Source organism: Leptonotus elevatus, chromosome 20 (assembly GCF_054856555.1).
Source record: "Leptonotus elevatus isolate MCC_2025b chromosome 20, RoL_Lele_1.0, whole genome shotgun sequence".
NCBI lineage: Eukaryota > Metazoa > Chordata > Actinopteri > Syngnathiformes > Syngnathidae > Leptonotus > Leptonotus elevatus.
Window position 1 is genome coordinate 5,486,065 of NC_141258.1, and position 23,849 is coordinate 5,509,913.

The 23,849-nt window shown below is 39.7% G+C and overlaps 3 protein-coding genes across 3 annotated transcripts; 2 read left to right on the forward strand and 1 right to left on the reverse strand.

Annotated features, from left to right (window-relative positions):
• The first annotated feature begins 2,123 nt into the window (after positions 1-2,123).
• On the forward strand, positions 2,124-5,755 carry LOC147156584 (serine protease 28). Its single transcript, XM_086064183.1, has 6 exons — positions 2,124-2,218; positions 2,914-2,931; positions 3,009-3,171; positions 3,898-4,166; positions 4,900-5,048; positions 5,125-5,755. Exons 1-6 carry the CDS (start codon positions 2,164-2,166, stop codon positions 5,452-5,454), a joined length of 984 nt encoding a protein of 327 aa, XP_085920309.1. The 5' UTR covers positions 2,124-2,163; the 3' UTR covers positions 5,455-5,755.
• A 1,107-nt stretch (positions 5,756-6,862) lies between these two features.
• On the reverse strand, positions 6,863-11,996 carry aldoab (aldolase a, fructose-bisphosphate, b). Its single transcript, XM_086064179.1, has 7 exons — positions 11,895-11,996; positions 11,005-11,123; positions 9,682-9,948; positions 9,372-9,532; positions 8,482-8,740; positions 7,800-7,999; positions 6,863-7,236 (listed from the first exon to the last, which is right to left on the reverse strand). Exons 2-7 carry the CDS (start codon positions 11,114-11,116, stop codon positions 7,144-7,146), a joined length of 1,092 nt encoding a protein of 363 aa, XP_085920305.1. The 5' UTR covers positions 11,117-11,123; positions 11,895-11,996; the 3' UTR covers positions 6,863-7,143.
• A 2,799-nt stretch (positions 11,997-14,795) lies between these two features.
• LOC147156586 (integrin alpha-M-like) lies at positions 14,796-23,836 on the forward strand. Its single transcript, XM_086064162.1, is given in 31 exon segments — positions 14,796-14,963; positions 15,081-15,183; positions 15,264-15,361; positions 15,437-15,507; positions 15,573-15,687; positions 17,003-17,130; positions 17,202-17,344; positions 17,441-17,591; positions 17,672-17,822; positions 18,036-18,112; positions 18,195-18,306; positions 19,060-19,196; positions 19,292-19,438; positions 19,523-19,732; positions 19,854-19,987; positions 20,075-20,217; positions 20,288-20,442; positions 20,504-20,629; positions 20,694-20,767; positions 20,835-20,976; positions 21,756-21,854; positions 22,096-22,175; positions 22,257-22,343; positions 22,415-22,484; positions 22,567-22,665; positions 22,743-22,823; positions 22,900-23,010; positions 23,091-23,204; positions 23,268-23,378; positions 23,461-23,541; positions 23,544-23,836. Coding segments are annotated over 31 exon segments (3,429 nt in total). The 5' UTR covers positions 14,796-14,926; the 3' UTR covers positions 23,586-23,836.
• Positions 23,837-23,849: the final 13 nt, after the last annotated feature.

The following is a 23,849-nucleotide window of genomic DNA, read 5'->3' on the forward strand; positions in this document are numbered from 1 at the left end:
CGCATATGAATGTTTCAATAAGCTTGTTGGCACACAAATTCACAAATTAAACATAACATATAAGACGTAACGTTTACATTGATCATGTGCCAAAAGGCGGAGCTCAGGATGTCAGAGCAAATGAGCTGAATTAGGTGTTGTCCTAGGTGGAGTGAGTCCAATTATTTTGGACTTACCCCACCCCACCCCACTTTTTTAGGGTGGGGTGAGTCCAATTGAAACAATTCCTTTCATCTACAAAAATACAATTCTCTGGAGCGCCATTATTACTGCATTCTTTATTGTAGCTTTGGAACGTACTGTGAAATTCAATTCAATTTGTTTTCCTAACCACTTGTCCTCATTAGGTGGAATGAATATTCAAGCTGTATTGAACAATAACTCTGTACTTTGTATGCGCTAAATGTATATTTCGATATAGTGCCCTTTTTATAAAAGTACTAGTATTACTCCAACTCTCTCATGTTTTTGTGTATTTTTAAGACTTGTCCAATGAAGAGATTTTCCAACACAGACAACAGCAGGTGAGCTAACCAATGCTATTGTCAGAATTCATAAAGTGCACACCACCCACTTTGCCGTTGCTTTATTTGGCCTGTGTACACACACATTATATAAGAGCGCTGTTTTGTTAACTTGACATTTTGTATTACCTTAGCCCTGCAAATTGAGATTGAAGACTTCACAGGCAAATTGCCCAAAAACAATTTCCGTGGCTATCGTTAGCTTTTTTTTTTTTTTGTCAGTTCGCAATGCTAGCAAAGTGATAGAAACATATTTTGATAGTGAGTCCGATTTTTTTCTTCTTCTCTGAATGAGCTTGGGGTTGAACGACAAAAGATTATTGCAGTCAATATAATTGACAATTGATGACGTCACTGGTATGTTTTAGCACAGCGGTCCCCAACCGTTTTTGGCCATGGATGGCTTTCAGGTGAAGACCTATTTTGGCGTAGACTGACAGAAACAAATGACATACATTCTTAAAGATACAATTCAACATTACACTGAATGTAGTTGTTGTGATTTGTGTGGCAATGAGCTGGCTGGCCTCCAATCGTGTTCCTTAGCATAGCGTGTTGTAAGACAGGACATTGTAGCCAAGCTAAAATAAAAAATAAATAACAAAAATTTCTCTGTTTTACTGTTTATGTTTCACTTGTGGTTTTATTGATTTGAGGATTTGCAACTGACTGCTACCACTCTCATTTTTGGTAAAACATTTGCACACCCTTGTAGCATACGCTGGCCGTCTACATAACATCAGGGTTAGGGTTAGCAAAGCGAGCATTGTTTTCAGTGTGGTCAGTAGCATGACAAGAAACAACAGGGATTAGGTGAGTCAGTCTCGAGGGTTCTTCGGATTTATGATGATACGTCCTGCTTGGCTGAAAAAAGTGGTCGGAGCTATACGAATTGTATAACGGAAGGTATGGTGTTCCACAGGGTTCAATTCTGGGGCCTATGCTGTTTTCATTCTATATTCCATCTTAAGCAACCGTGCTCTATAAATATAGAGTTGAGTTTGAAGAAGGGTTTGGTGAATGCGCACAGGAAACTGGTTAGCATTAGCACCCATATCTGCCGACATAACATTAACCTGATCCCGCTTGCCTAAATATTTCACGACTAGGTGCAATCAGATAGCAAGACTAACCACTATTATCACCCACAACTAGCATTGTTTTTTTTCCATTCTCTGACCCTCGTAGTTGTCGGACGAACATTTCACTCATCCACAGAGCGTCATAAAAGTAATCAATTGGAAAATGAGTACACGGCGCATGATTAGCGATTTGTTGACTTTGAGGATGCGCAGAAGTAAATTCGAGATTTGAACCAGTGACCCGTCAGTCCATGGACGAGCCACTCTACCATGTTTTTTTCTTTTCTTTTCCGTGCTGCCAGCCCTGTTAGAGAAAAGAAAATCACCGTTCACTGTGGCCAAAGTACAAATCGGATTGATGTCATTCACGACAGATTATCAAGACCAGTAGGAGCGCATTCCAAAATTGGGCTCCTAAAATAGAATTATTACAGCAGAACAGCCGCCATTGTAAGGGAATATTACCAAAACTGGTTTCGTAGGAGTGGCCACTGCATAAGTAAACACACGAGGACAGCAAAGCAAAGCAGACCAGCTTACTCCTGCACTTGAACAACATGATGCTGCGGACAACGCGCGCTCTCCTTTTCGGCATATTTCTCACATTTCAAGGTGAGCACACACACGGCTGTACAGTTTTCATTTTGAGAATGTTGTCAAGCTAAATTGTTGGGTGTCATATTGCACGCAACGGTTGCCTTGGAAATATTGTATGACGCAAACAGAACCTAACGATGATCACCGGGATAACGATGTTTAAAAAAAAAAAAATCTGCCAAAATGTGGCTTGAATGAGATTTTTTATTCATTTTTCACATAAAAGAACATAATTTGATTTTAATTAAAATTAATAATAATAATTAAAATTTGGCTCAATTAATTAATTTATATACGCATCATATTTCCCCGGGAGTTCAAAAAAGTTACATAATTTGTTTTGATAGCCATCATTACATTTTTTACTTGACTTTTGTGGCACTGTTAGTCGAGTTGAATTTAACTGATAAGCATGCCAGAGCAAAAGACCTGAAATGGTACTTTCTGGCCCATTTCACTATATCAGTGTAAATATTGGATATTGTTAGCTTAATAAAACATATTTGCCCAAGTCATTTTTGAATGTTTTTGTTGACAAAAGAAAAAAAAGATAATAATAAAAAAAAGGGGGAAAAAGTACAGTTTTGGATTATCATGAGCTGGATGACTAGACAAAAAAAAAAAAAAAAAAAAAAAGTTTTTTTTTTTTTGAACTATCATTAACACTGGAACGTTAACACTAATTATTTTCTTCATCTCTTTCCTTATAGGTGGCTCGAAAGCTCAGGGTAAGTTCGGCATTAAGGCGATATGACATCACAGTACCGTATATTTGACTCATTCATTTGTCCATGGTCCCCCCCAGAATGTGGAACGGCCCCACTCAACCCAAGGATCGTCGGCGGTGAAGATGCCCCGCCGGGCTCGTGGCCCTGGCAAGTCAGCTTGCACGTGAATGGGAGTCACATATGTGGAGGGACCGTGATCGGCGTGGAATGGGTGCTCACGGCCGCCCATTGCATTGTAACGTAAGGCTACCTTCGCGCCACCTGCGCTTACTGCACGTTCATTGTCACAGGTGGCAAAAGTATTTGAGTAGTACAAATACTGGTAGTACTACTAAACGAACTCTTTTGAGTCCATAAGTTCGGACTGAAATGGTTTAGATTAGCTGTTGAGGGTTACCTACTCTTGTGTTAATGGCTCAAACCATTAGTTAGTTTTTAGGGTTTACTGGGGGGGGGGGGGGGGGGGGTCTACCCTCAATGCATCAATGGGTGTCAATTATTCGCAAATTTGGGCTATTTGTGGGTACATCCTCTGATTAAATTTTTTTTTTTTAAGTTGCTGATGAGTGATCGGCTCCAAAATGCTGATAATATAAATCCTAAATTTGCAGTGCAGCTCCAGATAGCGGATCGTGAGATAAGTTCAAATGTCTCATTGTGAAAACTTTGTGATGTCATTACAGCCATTACAGCAAAAATTCAGAAAAAAAAAGAAAAAAAGTTAGGAATATATTATTTATTTTTTCAAATTTTTGTTCACCCCGACAGGAAAATTTGTCTTAGCAAGACTTATTGATGTGTGTAGATAAAAATACATCAAACTCTTATTCATACTATTTAGTTACATCTGTAATTTTTTTTTAATTATTATTAATTTTTTTTAACGTTAAGCTAAACTCCCTTATAACTATTAATGGAATTTCAATAACAAATGTACCTTCTTTTTTTTTTCCTTTCCAATTGTAGCACTGACCTTAGCGTTTGGCTACTGCACTTTGGAAAACAGAATCAAAGTACCATCGCTCCTAACGAGATCAGTCGCTCTTTGGCCCAAATCATCATTCACCCCGACTACAACGCCTCGAACTTCCAAAACGACATCGCGCTCATGAGGCTGAGCAGCGCCCTCACTTACAACAACTACATCAGGCCCATCTGCATGGCAAGTAACTCCAGCCAGTTCAACAACGCCACCAAGTGCTGGGGCACTGGATGGGGCAGACTTGCGGCTGATCGTGAGTATTATTGTCACACATGTCTTGAATATTTGCTAACATGTACAGGAATCGACCCCGGTAATCGGTTACGATCGCTAAAAAAGTGAGCTCACAGGTTAGCAAAGATGATCAATTTTTTTTGCGATGTTTTTGAAGTCATTTTTCAAAAACGGAAAAAGACTTACAGATGAGACAGAAAAGAAGCATGCGCGCACTCACAGCCAACAACGAGGCACTCTACAGCAGCCACGCAAGTGTACCATCCAAAGAGCTAATGCATTTTTGGTGTATAAAGGCATAGCTAGCTAGCTAACTTCTTGCTTATATAGTGCAGTTTGTATGCTGGTCCATCAAAACTTCACTTTAGTGTGAAACTCAATCACATTTAAAAACATTTTGAACAAACTAACTAATGTACAAACAAGTGTACTAATTCCTCTATTTCTTTATTTCCCCTAAGTGTTGAATATCTCACAATATAAATCAAATATGAACATGATATAAAATAAACTTACAGCTACTGCTTTCTGTAGGCATAAAAAGCAGGATTGAAGAGGATCTGACATTCAATAATCCTCAGCAAAAACTAGGCTGACCTGAAATACTTCCGGTTTTCATTCTTCTTCTTTCCAATTTAGTGTCAAACCAAATAGCATGCCACCATCTAGTGGCCCACCGTGGAATTCCAATTCATCATTGTTGGGGATGCTGTTTTGTCAACTGGTGAAAATGACTTTCCCTTCTCCCGCAGAACCAAATCAGGCCTTTGAAAGACTGCAAGAAGTTGAAATTCCAATCATTGGAAACAAACAATGCAGCTGCTCCTACAGCCCGGTGGATAACGTAAACATCACCGGCAATATGATATGTGCAGGAGAGGAGGGCAGAGGAATATGCCAGGTTAGTACGATTAACGATTATGATGTGACGCCCGCATGCTTGAGCTTCATTTGTCATTTTAAAAATGTGTTTTCAGGGTGACTCCGGCGGACCCGTGCAGTGCAAGCAAGGCTCAGTGTGGATCCAGGCGGGCCTCGCCAGTTTCGGCATACCTTGCGCCACCGGGATTTTCCCCGAAGTCTTCTCTCGTGTGTCGTTTTTCCAGCGATGGATTACGGCGCAAGTGGGAGGGGCCACCATTAGTTTTGTCACCTTCACCTCCACGGGCGCAGACGAAGACGACAGCTTTGTGTGCCGGGGGAGTTTAGGTGAAGACGGAGATGACTCGAACTCGTCAGCCACGCCGCCGCTTTTCAGTCTTAGCATCTTGCTCTGCCTGCTGTGCATTCAGGCTTTTTTAACTTAACTGAATCGAACCATGCAGAACGGAACATTGTCATTTTTTATTTATATTATTCTTTATGAATTACATTCAATTGCATTTCTTTCTACAAGCTTTGCATTCAATGATTCTATTCCACAACCGACATGAAAAAGGCATAAGCCAACATGCTGAATACGAATAATTGTAGCAATTTACTGTGAAGGTTGAAGCGTTGTGTGTTTTATTCTTAATGAGCATCGAATCTATCCAACATGACGCTTTGTATAAAAGCCATAATTTTACTGTTTTGAAATAAAGAACAAGTGTTTAGTATAAACACTAATTTGGTCATTTATGTGGATTTTTTTACCCCACTAGTCTAAACACAACATTCTGATTAACTCATCCACTGCCATTGACGGCTATAGACGTCAAAAATTCATTTGAACTATTTCTATTAGATAAAAAATGTTTCCCCACTTTTTTTAAGAGTATGAAAACCTAGAATTTTTTTTTTGTACATTTAGAACAAATATAAAATTTGTGATTAACCGTGAGTTAACTAGTGAACTCATGCGATTAATTTTGATTAAAAAATGTAATCGCCTGACACCCCTAATTTTTAATAATCTTTTCTTTTCTTTTTTTTTAAAGAGAAGATCATTTTAAAAAAATATTAAAATCACTTTAAAAAAAAAGAACGTCGTAATTAATCGCATGACTTCACTAGTTAATTCACGATTAATCACAAATTTTATATCTGTTCTAAAGGTACAATACATTTTTTTTTAGGTTTTCATACTCGTTAATAAAAAAAACTAATAGTTCAAATGAATTTTTGACGTCTAGAGTTGTCAATGGCAGTGAATGAGCTAATTTTTTTTTGTGGAATGTGAGTCAAGCAGCAAAATACACCCATTTTCATCCATCCCAGGGGGCGGCCATTTTGTCACTTGCTGTTGACTTAAAACGACATCGGTTGTTTTAGAACTCATGTGACAACCAACATGGCTCAACTGGAAAATGTCACATGACAGAACTCTGTTAACAGATGAGGTCGTTATTTACTAGTGGAAAGATCTTCCTTGAGCCAAGTGAGTCAACAAAAGACATTTGATTTAAATCCAGGGTGTCATTGTCGCACTCACCGCAGTGATGAAGGATAGCATTCCAAGGTTACTGCCTCACAACTTATGTAACAAATCTTAACGCCCAAATAACTTGCGTGTCAATCATCATTTAGAAACAAGTGAGGTGAGCTGTATCCTTACGTCACAATTACCTCGGTTGTCGTTTTCAAATGTCAACGCGTAGATGCCAAAGTTAAGTTGTCATCGTAATTGTAATCCACCTGCACACTTTAAATAGCGGTTCTTGGCTATAGCGCTACCTGGTGGCCACACACACACACACACACACACACATCCCAAAAAGGAAGTCAAACAACATAGAAGGGTAAACACTTTATTCCATTGAACCGCTCTAAATTACATCACTGCGCATGATGGAATCGATCCAATGAAAAGCAGTACAACTTGTGTAAAAACTGTGTGGGAATAATCACCTAAGAAAAGGTGTGCTTCGGCGTAAGGTCAAGGGAATGGAGGCAAATCTTCCGGTTGCGACAACCGAGAGGAGCTTTTCCGCTCTCACGTTCAACCGAGAGGTGACGAGCACAATCAAGCGACTGGCGGAGTAATAAGTGTGAGAGGGTGAATGTGGTGATTTGCTTTAATAAGCGTGATTAGCCACAAACAGGGAGTCTCCGCCAGCAGCGCTGGTTGCAGAGGAAGCGTATTTTCCCTGGCACGCCTGGCTGTTGGCCTGAAAGAGCCAAAAGACAAAAAAATCAATTTTTTACTTTTAGACCTGAACACACATCTCAATCTGTACTTGTTTATTTGTACTAAATTAACTCATTCACTGCCATTGACGGCTATAGATGTCAAAAATTCATTTGAACTATTTTTATTAGTTTAACATTTTTTCCCCATTTTTATTAACAAGAGTATGAAAACCTAGAAAAAAATTATTGTACATTTAGATCAAATATAAAAAATGTCATCGCCTGATGCCCCTAATTTTTAATAATCTTTTCTTCTTATTTTTATTTTTTGTTTTTAATAATCTTTTTTTTAAGAAAAAGAAAAGATTATTAAAAATTAGGGGTGTCAGGCGATTTAAAAAAATCGCATGACTTCACTCGTTAACTCTCTCTAAATTTTATATATTTTCAAAATGTACCATTAAAAATTCTAGGTTTTCATACTCTTGTTAACAAAAATGAGAAAAAATATTAAACTAATAGAAATAGTTCAAATAAATTTTTGACGTCTATTGCCGTCAATGGCAGTGAATGAGTTAAATGAGTTGAATCCAACACGCACCAGAGCTCTCTTGATTAACTCCTCCTGGCATGCCTTTCCGTTCTCCTTTTTGCCGCCCCATGCCTTGAGGGCCGACGCCTGCAGGGCACGTCCGTATGAGAAGGTCAGGGCCCAGGGCCTGTGCAGAGGGCACTGGTTCATGGCGTTCAGGTTGACCGAGGCCTCCTCCTCACTCTGACCGCCGGACAAGAAGGTGATGCCTAAGAAAAAAAGACACCTTTGTTGTAATTTTTTTTTTTCATGTTTGAGATTAGACAGCTCTTAATATGAAAAGAAAAATGCACTGAGCTGTCACCAATATCTAACAAACGCAATTATGCCATCTAGTGGCAGATGAATGACCTCAACACCAATCAATGTCACTTTTTTACAGTACAGTACAATACATCTTTTAAACACTTTTATGAATTACTACAAAATTCCTAAAATATGCAACCGTATTTCTATTGGGTTAACATATGTTTATGCTTTTGTATTAAAAGAGTATGAAAAATTACCCAAAAATATTTTATTGTACATTATTAAGAACAAATATAAAATGTGTGATTAATTTGCAATTGATCGCGAGTTAATTGTTGACACCATGCGATTAATTACGATCCAATTTTTTTTATCGACTGACACCGCTAACATATAACCAAATTTGAGAACCACTGGTTTAGAAAAGAGAGGTTCGTCGCACCAGGGACTGCTGGGGGCACGGTGCGGCGGAGGGCGGTAACGGTAGCCATGGCGATCTCCTGGTTGCTGTACTTCATGGAGCAGGAGTGGCCGGCGGTCACCATGTTGGGCTTGAGCAGAGTGCCCTCCAGGTAGACGTGGTGGTCGGACAGAGCCTTGTAAACGGCAGCCAGGACCTTCTCGGTGACGTACTGGCAGCGCTTCAGGTCATGGTCGCCATCGGGGAGGATCTCGGGCTCCACGATGGGCACGATGCCGTGCTGAGGAATGCGGGAGAAGATCGTGGAATATTATGTGAGGTCATTGAACTCATTCACTGCCATTGACGGCTATAGACGTCAAAAATTCATTTGAACTATTTCTAGTTTTATTTTTTTCCACTTTTGTTAACAAGAGTATGAAAACCTAGAATTTTTTTATTGTACATTTCGAACAGATATAAAATTTATGATTAATCGCGAGTTAACGATTGAAGTAATGCGATTAATTACAATTAAAGAATTTAATCATCTGACACCCCTAATCTTGAATCTTAAAAAAAAAAAAGCTTATTAAAAAAATAATAATAATAATTTCTTTAAAAAAGAAAAAAAAGAAGAAAAGATTATTAAGAATTAGGAGCGTCAGGCGATTAAAGTTTTTAATCGTAATTAATCGCATGACTTTATTAATTATTAATGAATCGCAAATTTTATATCTGTTCTAAATGTACAATATTTTTTTTCTAAGTTGTTATACTCTTGTTAACAAAAGTGGAAAACATTTTCAACTAATAGAAATAGTCCAAATTAATTTTTGACGTCTATAGCCGTCAATGGCAGTGAATGAGTTAAAGACGGAAGCTAATCACTACTTGCTATAAAATTTGGTTAAGCAGACTCCTGTCCTTACCATCTGGCAGATGCTGGCATAGCGGGCCAGGACGTTGGCGTTCTCAATGATGGCCAGATGTGAGGGGGTGGTGGGGGTGATCTTCAGCACACAACGCCATTTGGCAAAGTCGGCGCCGTCCTTCTTGTACTGAGCGCAGCGCTCATACAGACCATCGAGACCTGGAACATGTATAAAGCATTTAGACTAGTATTCATCAAAACAAATACATTTCCTACAGGTGTAGTCATTTCTTCTAAATTGCCCAAATGGAGTCATCCCACTCTAGTTGTCCGTAGCTCAATTGAATCTTTTTGTTATTGGGGCTCACCCTGAGTGGTGGTCTCGCCGTTGGTACCGGCCAGGGGGACGACACCTTTGTCGACCTTGATGCCCACCACCATGTTTCTCTCTTTGAGGTGCTGGGTGAAGACCTTGCCGCCGTCGGTCTTCTGGTACATGGTCTCGTGGAAGAGGATGACGCCGCCGATGCATGGGGCGACGCGCTCGTCGGCGGTGAAGAGGAGCTGGCGGTACAGCCTCCTGTTCTCCTCAGTGTTCTCAGCGTTGATGCTCTGGAAGCGCTTGGCAACGCTGCCTGGAGACGACGGACAAATGTATTGGGACACTTGGCTATTGCACGTACAGACTTTATTCTCAGCATTGTGACTTTAAAGTGAGAATTCTGACTTTAATCTCAGAACTCTGACTTTAAAGTAAGAATTCTGACTTTGTGACGTAGAGATATGAATTGTGGGGGGAAATCAGATATCTCATTTTAAGGTCAGAGTTCTGAGATGAATAGAGAATTCTGAGATTAAAGTAATAAAGTGAGAATTCTGACTTTAATCTCAGCATTCTGACTTTAATCTCAGAACTCTGACTTTAAAATAAGAACTCTGACTTTAAAATAAGAACTCTGACTTTAAAATAAGAATTCTGGCTTTGTGACGTAGAGATATGAATAGTGGGGGGAAATCAGATATCTCATTTTAAAGTCAGAGTTCTGAAAATAATAAAGAATTCTGAGATTAAAGTAATAAAGTGAGAATTCTGACTTTAAAGTGAGAACTCTGACTTTAAAATGAGAATTCTGACTTTTGTGACGTGGAGATATGAATTGTGGGGGGAAGTCAGAATTCTGAGAATAAAGTGAGAATTCTCACTTTAAAGTAAGAATTCTGTAATTAAAGTCAGAATTCTCACTTTAAAGTCACAAGTCTGTGATTAGTCAGAATTCTGACTAATAAAGTGAGAATCATGACAACTTTTTTTTCCCTCTTCAACGGCCCTAATCCTCTTCTGTAGAGAACAGTGCCATATTTAATAAAAAAAAATAAAAAATATATATATTTTTTTTTTATTTCTTATTTTCTTTCTTTATTTTACTTATTGTATTTAAGAATTGTATTTGACTTTTTATTTTTATAGTTGGTTTTACTAGACTTTAAGTGCATGATAGTGTGCTGATCTCAATGTGCAGCACTTTGGAAACGCTTATTTATAAAATGTGCTATACAAATAAAGTGGATTGGATAGGGCAACCTCTATTGGGATGTCTTATATTGTACAAAATCTTTTTTGGTAAAATTAATTACCACTTAGATTTAACTCATTCACTGCCATTGACGGATATACACGTCAAACATTTTACCGGTAGACTCATCGGCGGCGAGGATTCCCTTGCCGGGAGCGACGATCTTGTGAGCGATATCACTGAGCTCCTTCTTCTGCTCAGGAGTGAGGAAGGGGTATGAGTGAGGCATCTTGACTCTGTTCGGGGAGGGGGGTGTGGGGGGGATAGGTTTTGTGAGTCAAAGCGAAATATTATCAAAGTGCATTTTTGGTCGACATAGTGAGGGAAGTGGTGGGAGAGGACCCTGCCTGGTGCTAAACCGCACAGCATCCTGCCTGTCCAACAAATGGCGGTGTGTTTGTTCACATGTTCAGCAACCCCCCCACCCCCACCCCCACCCACAATCTTACACGTGTGACTACCACAAGCATGTGTGTGACCTATTCCATTTTCTTCCCGCTTATCTGTGACCTTTCCAGCTCTCCCATCGCATGCCCTGCCTCAACCCCCCCCCCCCCCAACAACACTGAACTAAATATACACAGCGCAGCAATGCATGTCTTAGCACTAGGGTGTTACATAAAAGACATCAGTCGATGCATGAAACCGTCGCACAATGGCATGATACAAAACTAAGAAAGTCGCGGTAGCAACAATTATACAAAATGGTTTATAAATTGTTAGTTTAACATTTCATAAAGATTTAGCAAAATTTTACTTGCAATATATTCATGGTATTAGTTCACAATGAAAAACAAAAATTGTTGAACATGCCACAACATATTATTAGCTACAATATTTGATATTTTACCGTCATTACTAGTCTGTTTATAAAACACACACATTACTACTTTTAAGAGGGACTTTTTTCTTTTCTTTTTTGCGCATACACGACAAAGTGGAATTCTTTTAACACATGCAAAATACGTCAAAAGTGACGAAAATCGATGCCACAATTGTCCTTTTACCTTTGAGTTCAGAAGGAGAGCTGGGAGAAGAAAGAGGGAGGTAGACAAGTGGCCTTCGTCTGCGACACCCTCTGGGCTCGCTGGCCCTCGTATTTATCCTCCCATTGTGACCCTTCACATTTCAGCTGCTCGGCTATAAAAAGAACAGGACGCAACTGGAGACCGCTCGTGACATTCAGCGCGTCTCGGGCCGGAGTGGTGCGGTGGCGGGTGGCCAGCGAAAGGGCAAATGGTCTAGTGAGTGCAAAACGGAGGAAATGAAGAAAACTGCACGAGAACATGCAGGAAGGAATTATTTCTTCCCTGTAACATTTTGGATGAAGTGGTTTTCACTTTCTGGGTTCAAGGACTGGGGAGCGCCTCATACAGAACTGCATTTTTAAACGAAAAGCGATCCACAAAGTGTTAAAAGTCTTCTAATACATTTATTTAAGGTAAAAATTTTGATTTAAAAAATGATGTGCAATACTGTACATTTAAATTCAATTAATATTTAAGTTAAATAATAAAATTAAAATTAAAAGTCATTTTAAAGCTACTGAACGCAGAAAGTTGAATTTCGAATCACTACTGCCACCTGTAGCCGCAAAATGAAACATGACATCAGACAGAGGGCGGGAAATTGGAACCCGAATCCAGTCTGAAAGCTATTGGCCAGAGGCTTGCAGGAATTTCCGAAAAAATAGGACCAAACTCGAAAAACGACACCTTTTATTCTTAATTTTAAAAAAATTCTGTAAAACACATTTGTCTTAAAAAAAAAACCTGATTTTTAATTTATGCAGATTAAGTGCGCTATAAATGAAATGGAGTTTAGTTAATTTCAAAAAGATACGCAATTAGTTTGTTATGTGTTTTACTGGTACACTGGTTCCCATATTTCGGTATTAATTGGTTTTTACTTTTTTGTATTCAACATTTTCTGGACCCCCCAAGCTACGACTCGTGGACCCCACAAAGGTCCACGTACCCTACTTTGAGAACCACTGCTCTATACTGCAAACCCATGCAAAGATTTGACAAGCTTGCAAGAAGATCCGCAGCGTTTATAAAGCAGCGCCATAACGTTATATACGAGACACTGAACGATCCTTTCGTAATCCAACCCGCTCGCGAGCTGATCCTTGACCTTTCTGTGACCTTTCCCTGTCGTCCTTTTCTCGGCGGGAGGAAGTCGGGGGTCAGCTGCCACGCACGGTAAAGGTCACACATGCATACAGTCCAGCTGCACAAGCTTTGATCGTCCCAGTCGTCGAGCAGAAAGTTGCACATTTGCAACACTGATAATGATATTGTTTTTTTTTCTTTCTGTGACTTTAGACTGAGTGAAAAGATCTGGTATCTAAGATATGATATTTCCGTATCGCTTTGATCGCAAGGGTGGGGAAAAATGTCATCTCACTGTTGCAGAAAAGACAGAACGTCCTACTTCCCAAAAAGTAGCTGTGGTCTTGACAAATCAGGGTGCACAGTGCTGATAACTTTGAGGACAAGAACCACAAGCCAAGTTCTCCTTTGACGTGTAATTGTGCTTGACATTTTCCATTATGTGCCCCATCTGTTTGAATAACATTTCATAGCCACAGATCAAAGAGCAACATAATAATGAATCATTTTGTTTTAAAATTCTACATGAATTGTGTAAAAAAAAAAAAAAAAAAAAGTGTACTACTTAGCTATAACCACTAGGGGCAGTGTTGAGCTCATGCCTCAACTTGTTTACCGGTTGAAGAAGAACAGCCAGCAACGTTCTATTTTAAATAGTATTTGGGAGGGAAAAATACAATATTTTGGTTTGGATCTGGATAAAGTCGCAGATACAGGAATGCGTTTGAATCACTATGAAGTTGCTGAACCAGGAAGTAACTGCTAACTAACAGAAATAGAAAAGCAACCAAAACAAATAAAACACTCCATAATAATTGTATTTCCCTTGAGGCCTAGGTGGAGGTCTGTGCTCTACTGATCAGTGGTTGAGAGTGGCCAAGTACAATTCCGCTTACTGTTTTTCAGTAGATTTCTCAAAATTTAAAAACAACTTGGACTTTTTACTCCCCCTTTTCAAATATGCTTCGTTGTTACTTTTTGCATCATTCACTCGACGTAAACATTTGGTGCGTCATTTGAAAAAAACACATACAAGCAAAGTGCTTTTTTTTCTTCTTCCAATTGTTGCATTTAGCTAGCAGTAATTTAGCATTTTTGTGCGTCAATTTACAAAGCTAGCAAAACGATGGGAGCATTTAAAAGTCTGATGCTAACGCTATCTGGCGTTTTATGTCTTCTCAGTACAAGTATCATGAAAATTATTCTAATGGGGGGGAACTACTATTTTGTATGCAGTTTTTTGTATATATTAACAGTAAAAAAAAAATTAAAAAAAAAATTGTACTTCTACTCTACCCAGTCTCTTCTTCTTCTTTTTTTAACGCTAGTATCTGTGATTGCTTTTGTCACATCTGCTAACTAGTAACAACATCTTTTATCTATGTGTCACCGCACATAAAGCTCATTCATATACAAGCTGTCCATACTATTTTATATGTTTGACTCGGTAATCAGAGGGCGAAAAAGGGGGATATTGCACAAACGTCTGCCTTTCATGCAGCTGGTGCAATGTGGAACTTCCTGCTACGACAAAAGAATGAGATGACACTGAGGAAGTAAAAGCAAAAGGAGAAATACATCAAATTATTTTGGGATATTTTAAATAATGAATCATGATTCAGTACTGTATCAGCAAGATCATACACTATGTAATTGTTTGTTTTTTAAAGTGGTAAAGTCAGTCAGGCAGGCAGTCAAGATAAAAATTTAAAATAAAATAAAAATGAGTTTCAATGAGGTCTATTATACTAGCTAAGCAGTTGTTTGTGTCCCTCCCACCGAATGGAGAGAAAAAAAATTGCCATCTTATCTGAGTTCCTCTTACTACCGCTTTTAGCCGTCACGTTATTGATTCCGTCATTTTTGCCTTCAACGTCTTCGTGTCGAGCAGCGTCTTTGCAGCGCACGCTGTGAGAGTGACACAAATGGACCGGCTCACTTTGAATACACTTTTCATCGCAGGTAAGAGAAGGATCTATTTTTGATGCGTCTGCACTGTCTTGTCTCCATATATGGCCCACATAGTATATCATCGCCAGCACGACTACACAACTTGGTTCCTGTTTTATTTCTTCTCAGCATTTAAAACCACACTTTGTTTCAATATTGACCCTGTGGCTTGGAAGACCTTAAGGAACCCCGCAGAAAGTTTTGGATACCAGATAGTGCAAAGACAATCCGAGTGAGTGAAAGAATTGGATTCAAAATGGTTTATTTTGTGACGCGTTAACGATGATCGCTGATCTGGTTCCGTTTGATCAGCTTGCTGGTCAGCGCACCCCTTGATCAGTATGCACCAGACAGGAGAGGGAGAATCTTTAAATGCTCCACGCAGTCGTGCAATGCGCTGGCAATGTCAGGTGAGCGGCACGCTTTGGATAATCGTTCAACGTTGAGGGATCAGATTGGGAGCGCTAACCGACTCTTCCTCACAGTGCCGTCTTTTGCCGTCAACATGTCTCTTGGTTTGACCATGACAATTGATCCGTCCACACGAGTAGCCATGGTGAGTCGCGGGGATTTTTTCGGTGTGTTGTGAATTCCTTCTCATCACGAACTGGACCCTCGCAGGCGTGTGGTCCGACCATCCCAAAAGACTGTGGAAGCATCACCATGTACAACGGTGTGTGCTTGCCAATAGACACTTCTGATCGCTCTGGACCTCCCGTGCCTTCTTCTCTTGACGGTGCTTCACTTTTTCTTTTTTCTTTTTTTTAACTCATTCACTGCCATTGACGGCTATAGACGTCAAAAATTCATTTGAACAATTTCTTAGTTTCACATTTTTTTCCACTTTTGTTAACAAGAGTATGAAAACCTAGGAAAAAAATGTATTGTACGTTTAGAACAGATATAAAATTTGTGATTAATTGTGAGTTAACTCGTGAAGTCATGTGATTAATTACAATAAAAAAAAAAAATCACCTGATGACCCTAATCTAAAAAAAGAAAAGCAAAGATTATTAAAAATTAGAGGCGTCAGATGATTTTTTTTATTGTAATTAATCACATGACTTCAATAGTTAACTCATGATTAATCGCAAATTGTGTACAATAAAAATATTGTAGGCTTTCATACTCTTAACAAAAGTAGAAAAAAATGTGAAACTAATAGAAATAGTATTAATATTGAATTTTTGATGTCAATGGAAGTGTATGAGTTAAAATAATGTGTAATACATGTAAAGGAGAATGGGGTTAAGTAGTAATGTAATCAAACATGGCCATTCATCCATAATGTTTCGCTCCATGAATAGACAGTATATTGTCCACCTTAATGCTAGCAAAACTAAGCAGTAGCACTATGAACAACCCGATGCTAGCCACGCTTTGTAACAAGTTACAAATAATATAATGCCAAATGTTCTCCGTTTGAAGTTTAGTTTTTTGGAGTGCACAGTACAATCAATTAAAATTCAAAAAGAAATGATAAACGTACCCGTTGAGCTAATGCTCTGCTGCTGCTATGCTACCGAAGTCTCTCAACTGTCTGAGGTGTCTTCACTCTGCTTTTGTTTGTGAGTGAATTTCAACAGGTCTCTTCTTCCTGGAAAATGTTACAGCTGGATGCTGAGAATGGCTGTTAACACCGGATAAAAAAGTATTTTATCTTGTTCAAGCCATGTATAAAAAATGTAGCTTGGGAGCCACCTAGCTAATTTGCTAACCGCCTTGTCATGCCCCAAGCATCTACTTAAAAGGCACCATACTGTGGCAACTTTATTACTGTTTGATCTTTGTATAATTCCCTTTCAAGTCGTGTCCCCACTTATTTATTACGTATGTAACTACGGTTCAATGATAAATGTTTATGACATCAACTCAAGGAGTTGGATAAACACAAGACGAGTGAGTGGCGATTTCTCGCAAAACAGATTAAAGCCACAAGATGGTGCCAGAGAGGCCTGATCCCCCCCCCCCCCCCCCAACTCCTATACATTCAGAATACCTTTAAGTGTTATTAATAAAAAACAACAATACCTCTTCTTTTTCTTGACAAGAGTGCCAAAGTCAAGCAGACATCGCATTTCTGCTGGATGGCTCGGGGAGTGTGGACGCTGCCGACTTTACAAAAATGAAGACTTTTGTCATTAATCTCATCGGCTCTTTTTTGGCCAAAGATTCCAAGGTGAGAGTGACTAAGACTATTTTGTATTTTTGTATACATTTAAATATATGTCTTTTTTCTATCCTCCCAAGTTTGCCATAGTCCAGTTCTCCAACAGAGTCATCATCCATAATTATTTTAATAACTTCAACATTAACACCTGGAGAAATGACATTTCTGGAATACAGCAGATACGTTCAGGGACCAACACAGCCATGGCCATCCGAACTGTTGTGTATGTTTTTATCCCCTCTATCCTCTTATGCAATCTGAATACATTATAACAGAAAATAAATAAATACATTGACAAGTGGTGTTTGTATTGGTATAGGGATAACGTATTTGTAGTAAGAACAGGTTCCAGGCCCAATGTGAAGAAGATTCTAATAGTGATCACAGATGGAGAATCCACTGACAGAAATAACTTGCAATCAGCAATAAATGCAGCCGCCAGGAAAAATATAGTTCGGTTTGCTATTGGGGTGAGTTGTATTTTACACACACCACAACTTGAAGTTGGGAGTTCGCATTTCTTAATGTCGCCATATTTCTTTTTGGTAAGGTGGGCGGTGCATTTTACAGTGCGAGGCCGAAACAGGAGCTGAACCAGATCGCATCTTCTCCCTCAGCTAAGTATGTGTTTCAAGTGGAGAGCTTCGCCGCGCTCGATGCAATTCGGCAGACGTTGCAGGATAGCATCTTTGCTATTGAAGGTACTGATGGAGTCGTTTTTTTTCTTCCAACTCATTTTTATTCTCAACTCAAATAAATACTCATTTCATAGGATTAAAGTCTAAAAATTATCAGAAAAAAATTGAGTTTCTAAAAGTAAAAAAAAAATCAAAATCAAAGGAACGTAATTACTCCAAAGTAATTACCTGTATAAGAAAAAAATGATATAATGCATGTTTATGTCATTATGGCAGGCGGCTCTCAATCGAGCGGCGCGACCCTCAAAATGGAGATGGCTCAGCGGGGATTCAGTGCTGCCTTTGTGCCTGGGGTATCGAAACAGAACATATGCAAAAGCGCAATCGTTTTCTGGCTTTCAAACTATGTTCCTTTTATTTCTATGGTCTTTCCAGGGAATGCAGATAGCGGCTGTCGGGGCAAACGAATGGAGGGGAGGCTTCCAAACATACACAAGACAGGGAAGTTCCTATTTTCCAACGAACATTGCTCCTGACAGCTATCTGGGTATGAATGTGAGAATAATAATAATAATAATAATAATAATAATAATAATAATAACTTATTCGATTTTAACTCATTCACTGCCATTGACGGCTATAGACGTAAAAAATTCATTTGAACTATTTCTAGTCGGTTCACATTTTTTTCCACTTTTGTTAACAAGAGTATGAAAACTTAGAAAAAAAATATTGTTCATTTAGAACAGATATAAAATTTGTGATTATCTTGAGTTAACTCGTGAAGTCATGTGATTAATTATTATATTCGACTGATGCCCCTAATAAAAAAAAAAAAGGAAAGATTATAACAAATTAGGGTTGTCAGACGATTACATTTTTTAATTGTAATTAATCGTATGACTTCAATAGTTAACTCACGATTACTCACAAATTGTATATCCTTTCTAAATGTACAATAAAAAAATTCTAGGTTGTCACACTCATGGTAACAAAAATATTAAACTAATAGAAATAGTTCAAATTAATTTTTGACGTCAATAGCCGTCAATGGCAGTGAATGAGTTAATTAACAAGTCTGGAAAATGTATTGCTTGTTGTCACTTGTTGCTAGGCAGAGTTCATTGTGCTCAATTTGAGCTGAATTGGCATACTACTGTAATGACATAAACATAAGGGTTTGAGCTGTGTTCATTCATCTTCAACACTATTAAATACTAAACACCTATTGGAACAAAAGACACACAGCACCATCTGCTGGACGTGGAGCCACATTGCACATCTTCATCTCCCATCTCAGGTTATTCCATAACAGTTGCCCGAACGCACTCCGCGACGGTGACGGTCGTTGGTGCCCCGAGATATGAACACAGAGGAGTTGTGATGGTGATTTCCCAAAACAGGCTTGAACAAACAATAGATCCCCTCCAATGGCAGGTGTGCTCTCACAGACACACACAAAAATAAAAAATAAATAAAAATAACGAAATGTAAAAAGAACCAAAACTTGACAACAGTTGTTGTTGCTGCAGTATCAGATCGGTGAATATTTCGGTGCGGTGGTCTGCGCCATGGATGTAAATCAGGACGCCATCACGGATGTCATCCTCATATCTGCCCCCATGTTTGTGGAGGAGGATAGAGAGGGGAGGGTTTATATTTGCAAAATGATTGGTTTGGTGAGCAAGCCTTAAAATGTATTTTTATTTCCACTCGAAAATCATTCCTCTTAACACCGACTCTCATCTTCACGTACCCATCAGAAAGTTGAGTGTCGGTTTGACTCGCCGGTAGTCCTCAGAGGAGTCCAGTCCCCCAGAGGGCGGTTTGGCACTTCGCTTGCTATACTGCCTGACCTCAACTCCAATGGACTTAATGAAGTGGCGGTCGGGGCGCCGTTGGAGGACGATGGACAAGGCAGCGTCTACATATTCCATGGCGAGCGGACGGGGATCTCGACTACTTTCTCACAGGTGAATTGCAAAGTCGGTCACCGATTCTTCCCTGGACTTACGACAGAGGCGGCAAAAGTACTCACACTGCACTTAAAGAGAGAGGAAAAAATGATGGCTTTCCACTTTTTCACCCATTTAGAGGATTTCTGGCTCAGAAGTCAAGTCGGGACTCAGGTTCTTCGGCATGTCCATCAGCCAGTCCTCTGGGGACCTCAGCAGGGACAACCTACCGGACTTTGCAGTGGGTTCGAAAGGAACAGTCATCTTACTCAGGTCTCCGTTGGTTCTTCATCTGGGAAATGACGATTTTTTTGCTTGTCTTAGCCAGGAAAATAACGACGCAAAACATTATTTGTCCAGATCCAAACCCATAGTACTGGTCGAAAACATGCTGTCCTACACCCCAAAACAAGTCTCGACGAAAAACGCCGACTGTAACAATCCAAGTAACTTTATGGCGGAAATCTGCTTTGTGATGGTCAGATACTCCCCCGTGCAAACAGGTGCCCGATTCTCCACGCGTCATTCAATGTCTACGCTTCACGTTAACGTTTCAACTTGAACATGTCACAGCGGCAGCGAGAGTTAATTATACGTTAACGCTGGACGCCACCCGCAAGGTGCCCAACAACCGAGCTTACATCAGTGGGAAAATCCGAGAGAAGAGTGGCACCATGGTTCTCGATTTAGCGGTGGCGCAATGCCTACGCGTCGACTTCGTCATCCAGGTGACACCAAAAGCTCCGTTCGAGGCTCACGTGCTCTTCCTCACCATGTTGATGTTCACAGCCCTGCCCAGAAGACGCTTTGAATCCGCTTTACAATGAGCTCAGATTCACATTTGAAGGTTTGCCCGCCGCCAATAAGCTGAGCCCGAGTCTGGCCCAACAGACCCAGACGGCCACGATTTATCCGGTGAGAAAGCTTCATTCATCTGCGCAGTGTTTTGAAGTGTTCACCCTTCATCTGTTCTCCACAGTTGGCCTTTGAGATCGACTGCGGTGTCGACAATAAATGCGTAGATAACCTCAAGCTGGATTTCAACTTTAGCAGGTTCGACGTTTATCGCGGTTTTTAAGTTCTTCTTCGGCGATGTGTAACCTCTCTCACCGTGGAGCAGATCTTTGGAGGTCAAAGTGGGCATTGATGAGCTCTTGAACGTCACCGTATCGGTGGAGAACATGGGAGAAAACTCCTACAACACCCTTGTTGTTCTCACGTACCCAGCCGAATTCTCCTACCGGAAGTTTACTACCCTGCAGGTAGGGAAGAACCCCAACAAGATTTCTTCCTCTCTGGCTGTGTTGATTTTTTTTTTGGGGGGGGGGGGGGGCACAAAGGTTGAATGGAGGCTACTGGACTATTTTTTTTGTTTGTTGAAGATGTTTCACCTTTAATCCAAAAAGCTTCACTCCCAGCCATTTTCACTGAAGCAACCCCCTTCGCTCCCGGCTATTTTACTGGATTTTGACTGATTTTTGCAAGGCCCACAGAATATTGTGTTCTATTGCTATAAAACATAGAACCGACCAAAAGAAAGATTCAAGTCTCTTCTTTCATCAGGAAAAAAAGTATATTAGTGTCCGTTTTGCAGCAATTAGCATTAGAATATAGCTAGATTTCATCATTATTCACAAAATTGTTGAAAACAGTGGGAAAAAGAGCTTGTTGCAACATGGCCCTGGCTGATCTCGTATACTCTTATGCCACCTGCTGGCCATTTTTTTGTAATAACTACCATTGCTTTAAGCGACCTCTTCAGGTCAGAAGCTGCATCAAAGCCTTCTGTATGTTCTAGCATTAAAAAAAACAACGTATAAATATGTTTTTGGGAGTGAATGACAAAGTATTAAAAAACATATTTATACATTTTGGGGTTTCTCAAGTAATTTCTCAAAGGAATTTCCCTGTCATTTGATTCTTAAAATCTAGAACTGAAGAAGCCTTTTGGATTAAAGGTAAAACCAGTTGACTTTGCGAATCACCTGGTTGACTGAGAACCTACACAGACGTGATTCTGGATTTCATTTCTCCGTAAAAGGGACGAATTGAGTGCAACTCTCTGGACAGCGAAGGTGGTCTATCCCGGGGAAAGACAGACTGCACCATTGACAAGCCCATTTTCAGGAGTAACTCAACGGTTGGTTCAGTGCTATGAAAACTGAGGCTACCTATCGCTGTGTAAAGTAGAACAAATTAATAAGCTGTAACTGTCTCTACTCTTTCCTATCTGTACTTTTTAACTCATTCACTGCCACTGACGGCTATACACGTCAAAAACCCATTTTAACTGGACTGGCACTGAATGAGTTAAGTAGTCATTTTGGCACGACTGAGATAACTATACTAGATATATCCGCTCAAATTTGATTTCATTTCAGGCTGTCTTTGTAGTTTCATACGGCATCGAAACCAACAGCCGACTGGACAACAGGGTTTTTATCACAGCAAACGTGACAAGGTAGAGTTCTTCCATCATTCTGCAATGACACCATCAATAGTCGCACACTTCAATTGTTGTCTTTTATCGTTCTCTTTTTAGTGGGAACGAGCAACACTCGGCTTCAAGCCAACTTTACAAAAAGAAAGACATTGGCGTGAAATACAGCATTTTCGTTACAATGGAAAGGTGGGCATTTGGACAGGAATGATAACGTGAGCATTAATTGAGCTTTCCTCTCATCAGACATTTCTTTTTAGTTCTCTGAGCTACATCAATTTCACCTATGGAAAGAATGACGTGCAGAAATCAGTCGAGCAATCCGTTCTGGTAAAGTCATTATTGAAAGAAAAAAAAACATATTCAGGTTGATTTTATTATTTGGTTTAAGCGCCACTGTTGACTTTGTTAGGTTTCCAACAACATCCGAGCCTTTAACGTGACAGTGGTGATCAGGGTGCCGGTGAAGCTTGGCGAAAAGGACATTTGGGCCAATCTGAGCTCTTTGCAGGTAGCGCATCGTATTGTCACTCGATCACACCTTACCCTTGACCCTTGTAACTTGTGATATAACCGTCTCCATTTCAGATTCCAGACTGCCAATACAGCAACGATGAAAGCGCTAATGTCGCAGATTTGGTTGGCCGGATGCAAAAAAATAAGATAGTGGTAAGAAACGCAAAACAATTTGTTTTGGGCACTTTATGAGATGCACCTGCATAAAATGCGCTTGAATGTCCCACAGGACTGTTCGGTGGCCACGTGCAGGGTGTTCAAGTGCATTCGCTTTATGGGAAGGCTCGAGGGCAAACGGTACAAAATATCAGCCAATATGAGTTCAGCGTGGATCCAGCAGGTAGCGCCTAAATGCGTGCGTAAACGGATGCTTAGTTGTACAGCCCATCTCATCCCACAGTGCTTGTATTTCTCAAACAGATTGAACTTGAAAAGGCCAAGTTCATCTTTACCACCACGGCCAGTCTGGAGTATGACAAGAACCAGTACATCTTCTTTTCAACATCATCTAATAACAACCCTCCTGTCTACAAGGTCATTTTGCTTTAAGATGGGACAGCTCGAATGTATCGACTTAAGTGATATTGTGAATTTCAGATTGAAACGGAGGTGGAAGTGTACCCACAACCGGACTTTACCAAGGAGATCGTCGGAGGATCCTTAGGTGGTCTGGCTATCCTGGTTATACTGTCAGCTGTACTTTATAAGGTGAGGAAATAAGTACATGAAAGAAATGGATATATCACACAAATACATCCTGAGAATATTCCAACATTTTTTGTATTGATAGGCTGGATTCTTCAAGAGTAAATACAAGGAGATGATTAATGATGCAGATGACGGCCCGGTGCTTGACGAGGCCACACACGCGGAAGGATAATAACATTTCTTAAATCATTTCAGCCTTTTGCTTGATGTTGCAAAAAACACTGGGATCGTTGTCCGCTAGGGTGATGCCCATATGACACAGTTGAGAACATAAAGAATGATATTTTTGCACTATTTTGTGTGTATAAGCTTAAACAATGGCTGCATTTGTATGACATCAATCATTTTACAAACATTGGTATTTAGAATATGTTTATCATTTTTGTATGTTATGATGTATTTTATTTTTATGTTAAAATTATTTAGGAAAAAATTATAATAAAAATGGTGGTACTGCATTTACTTGGGATA

What these genes read in the sequence shown, in the direction of transcription:
- LOC147156584 (XM_086064183.1), top strand. Translation starts at nt 2,164, where the DNA reads ATGATGCTGCGGACAACGCGCGCTCTCCTTTTCGGCATATTTCTCACA. An exon ending in GCCGCCCATTGCATTGTAAC is followed by an intron (nt 3,172 to 3,897) that starts GTAAGGCTACCT and finishes TTCCAATTGTAG; the next exon opens with CACTGACCTTAGCGTTTGGC. An exon ending in GGGCAGACTTGCGGCTGATC is followed by an intron (nt 4,167 to 4,899) that starts GTGAGTATTATT and finishes CTTCTCCCGCAG; the next exon opens with AACCAAATCAGGCCTTTGAA.
- aldoab (XM_086064179.1), bottom strand. Translation starts at nt 11,116, where the DNA reads ATGCCTCACTCATACCCCTTCCTCACTCCTGAGCAGAAGAAGGAGCTC. An exon ending in CGGCGAGACCACCACTCAGG is followed by an intron (nt 9,533 to 9,681) that starts GTGAGCCCCAAT and finishes TACATGTTCCAG; the next exon opens with GTCTCGATGGTCTGTATGAG. An exon ending in ATGCCAGCATCTGCCAGATG is followed by an intron (nt 8,741 to 9,371) that starts GTAAGGACAGGA and finishes CGCATTCCTCAG; the next exon opens with CACGGCATCGTGCCCATCGT.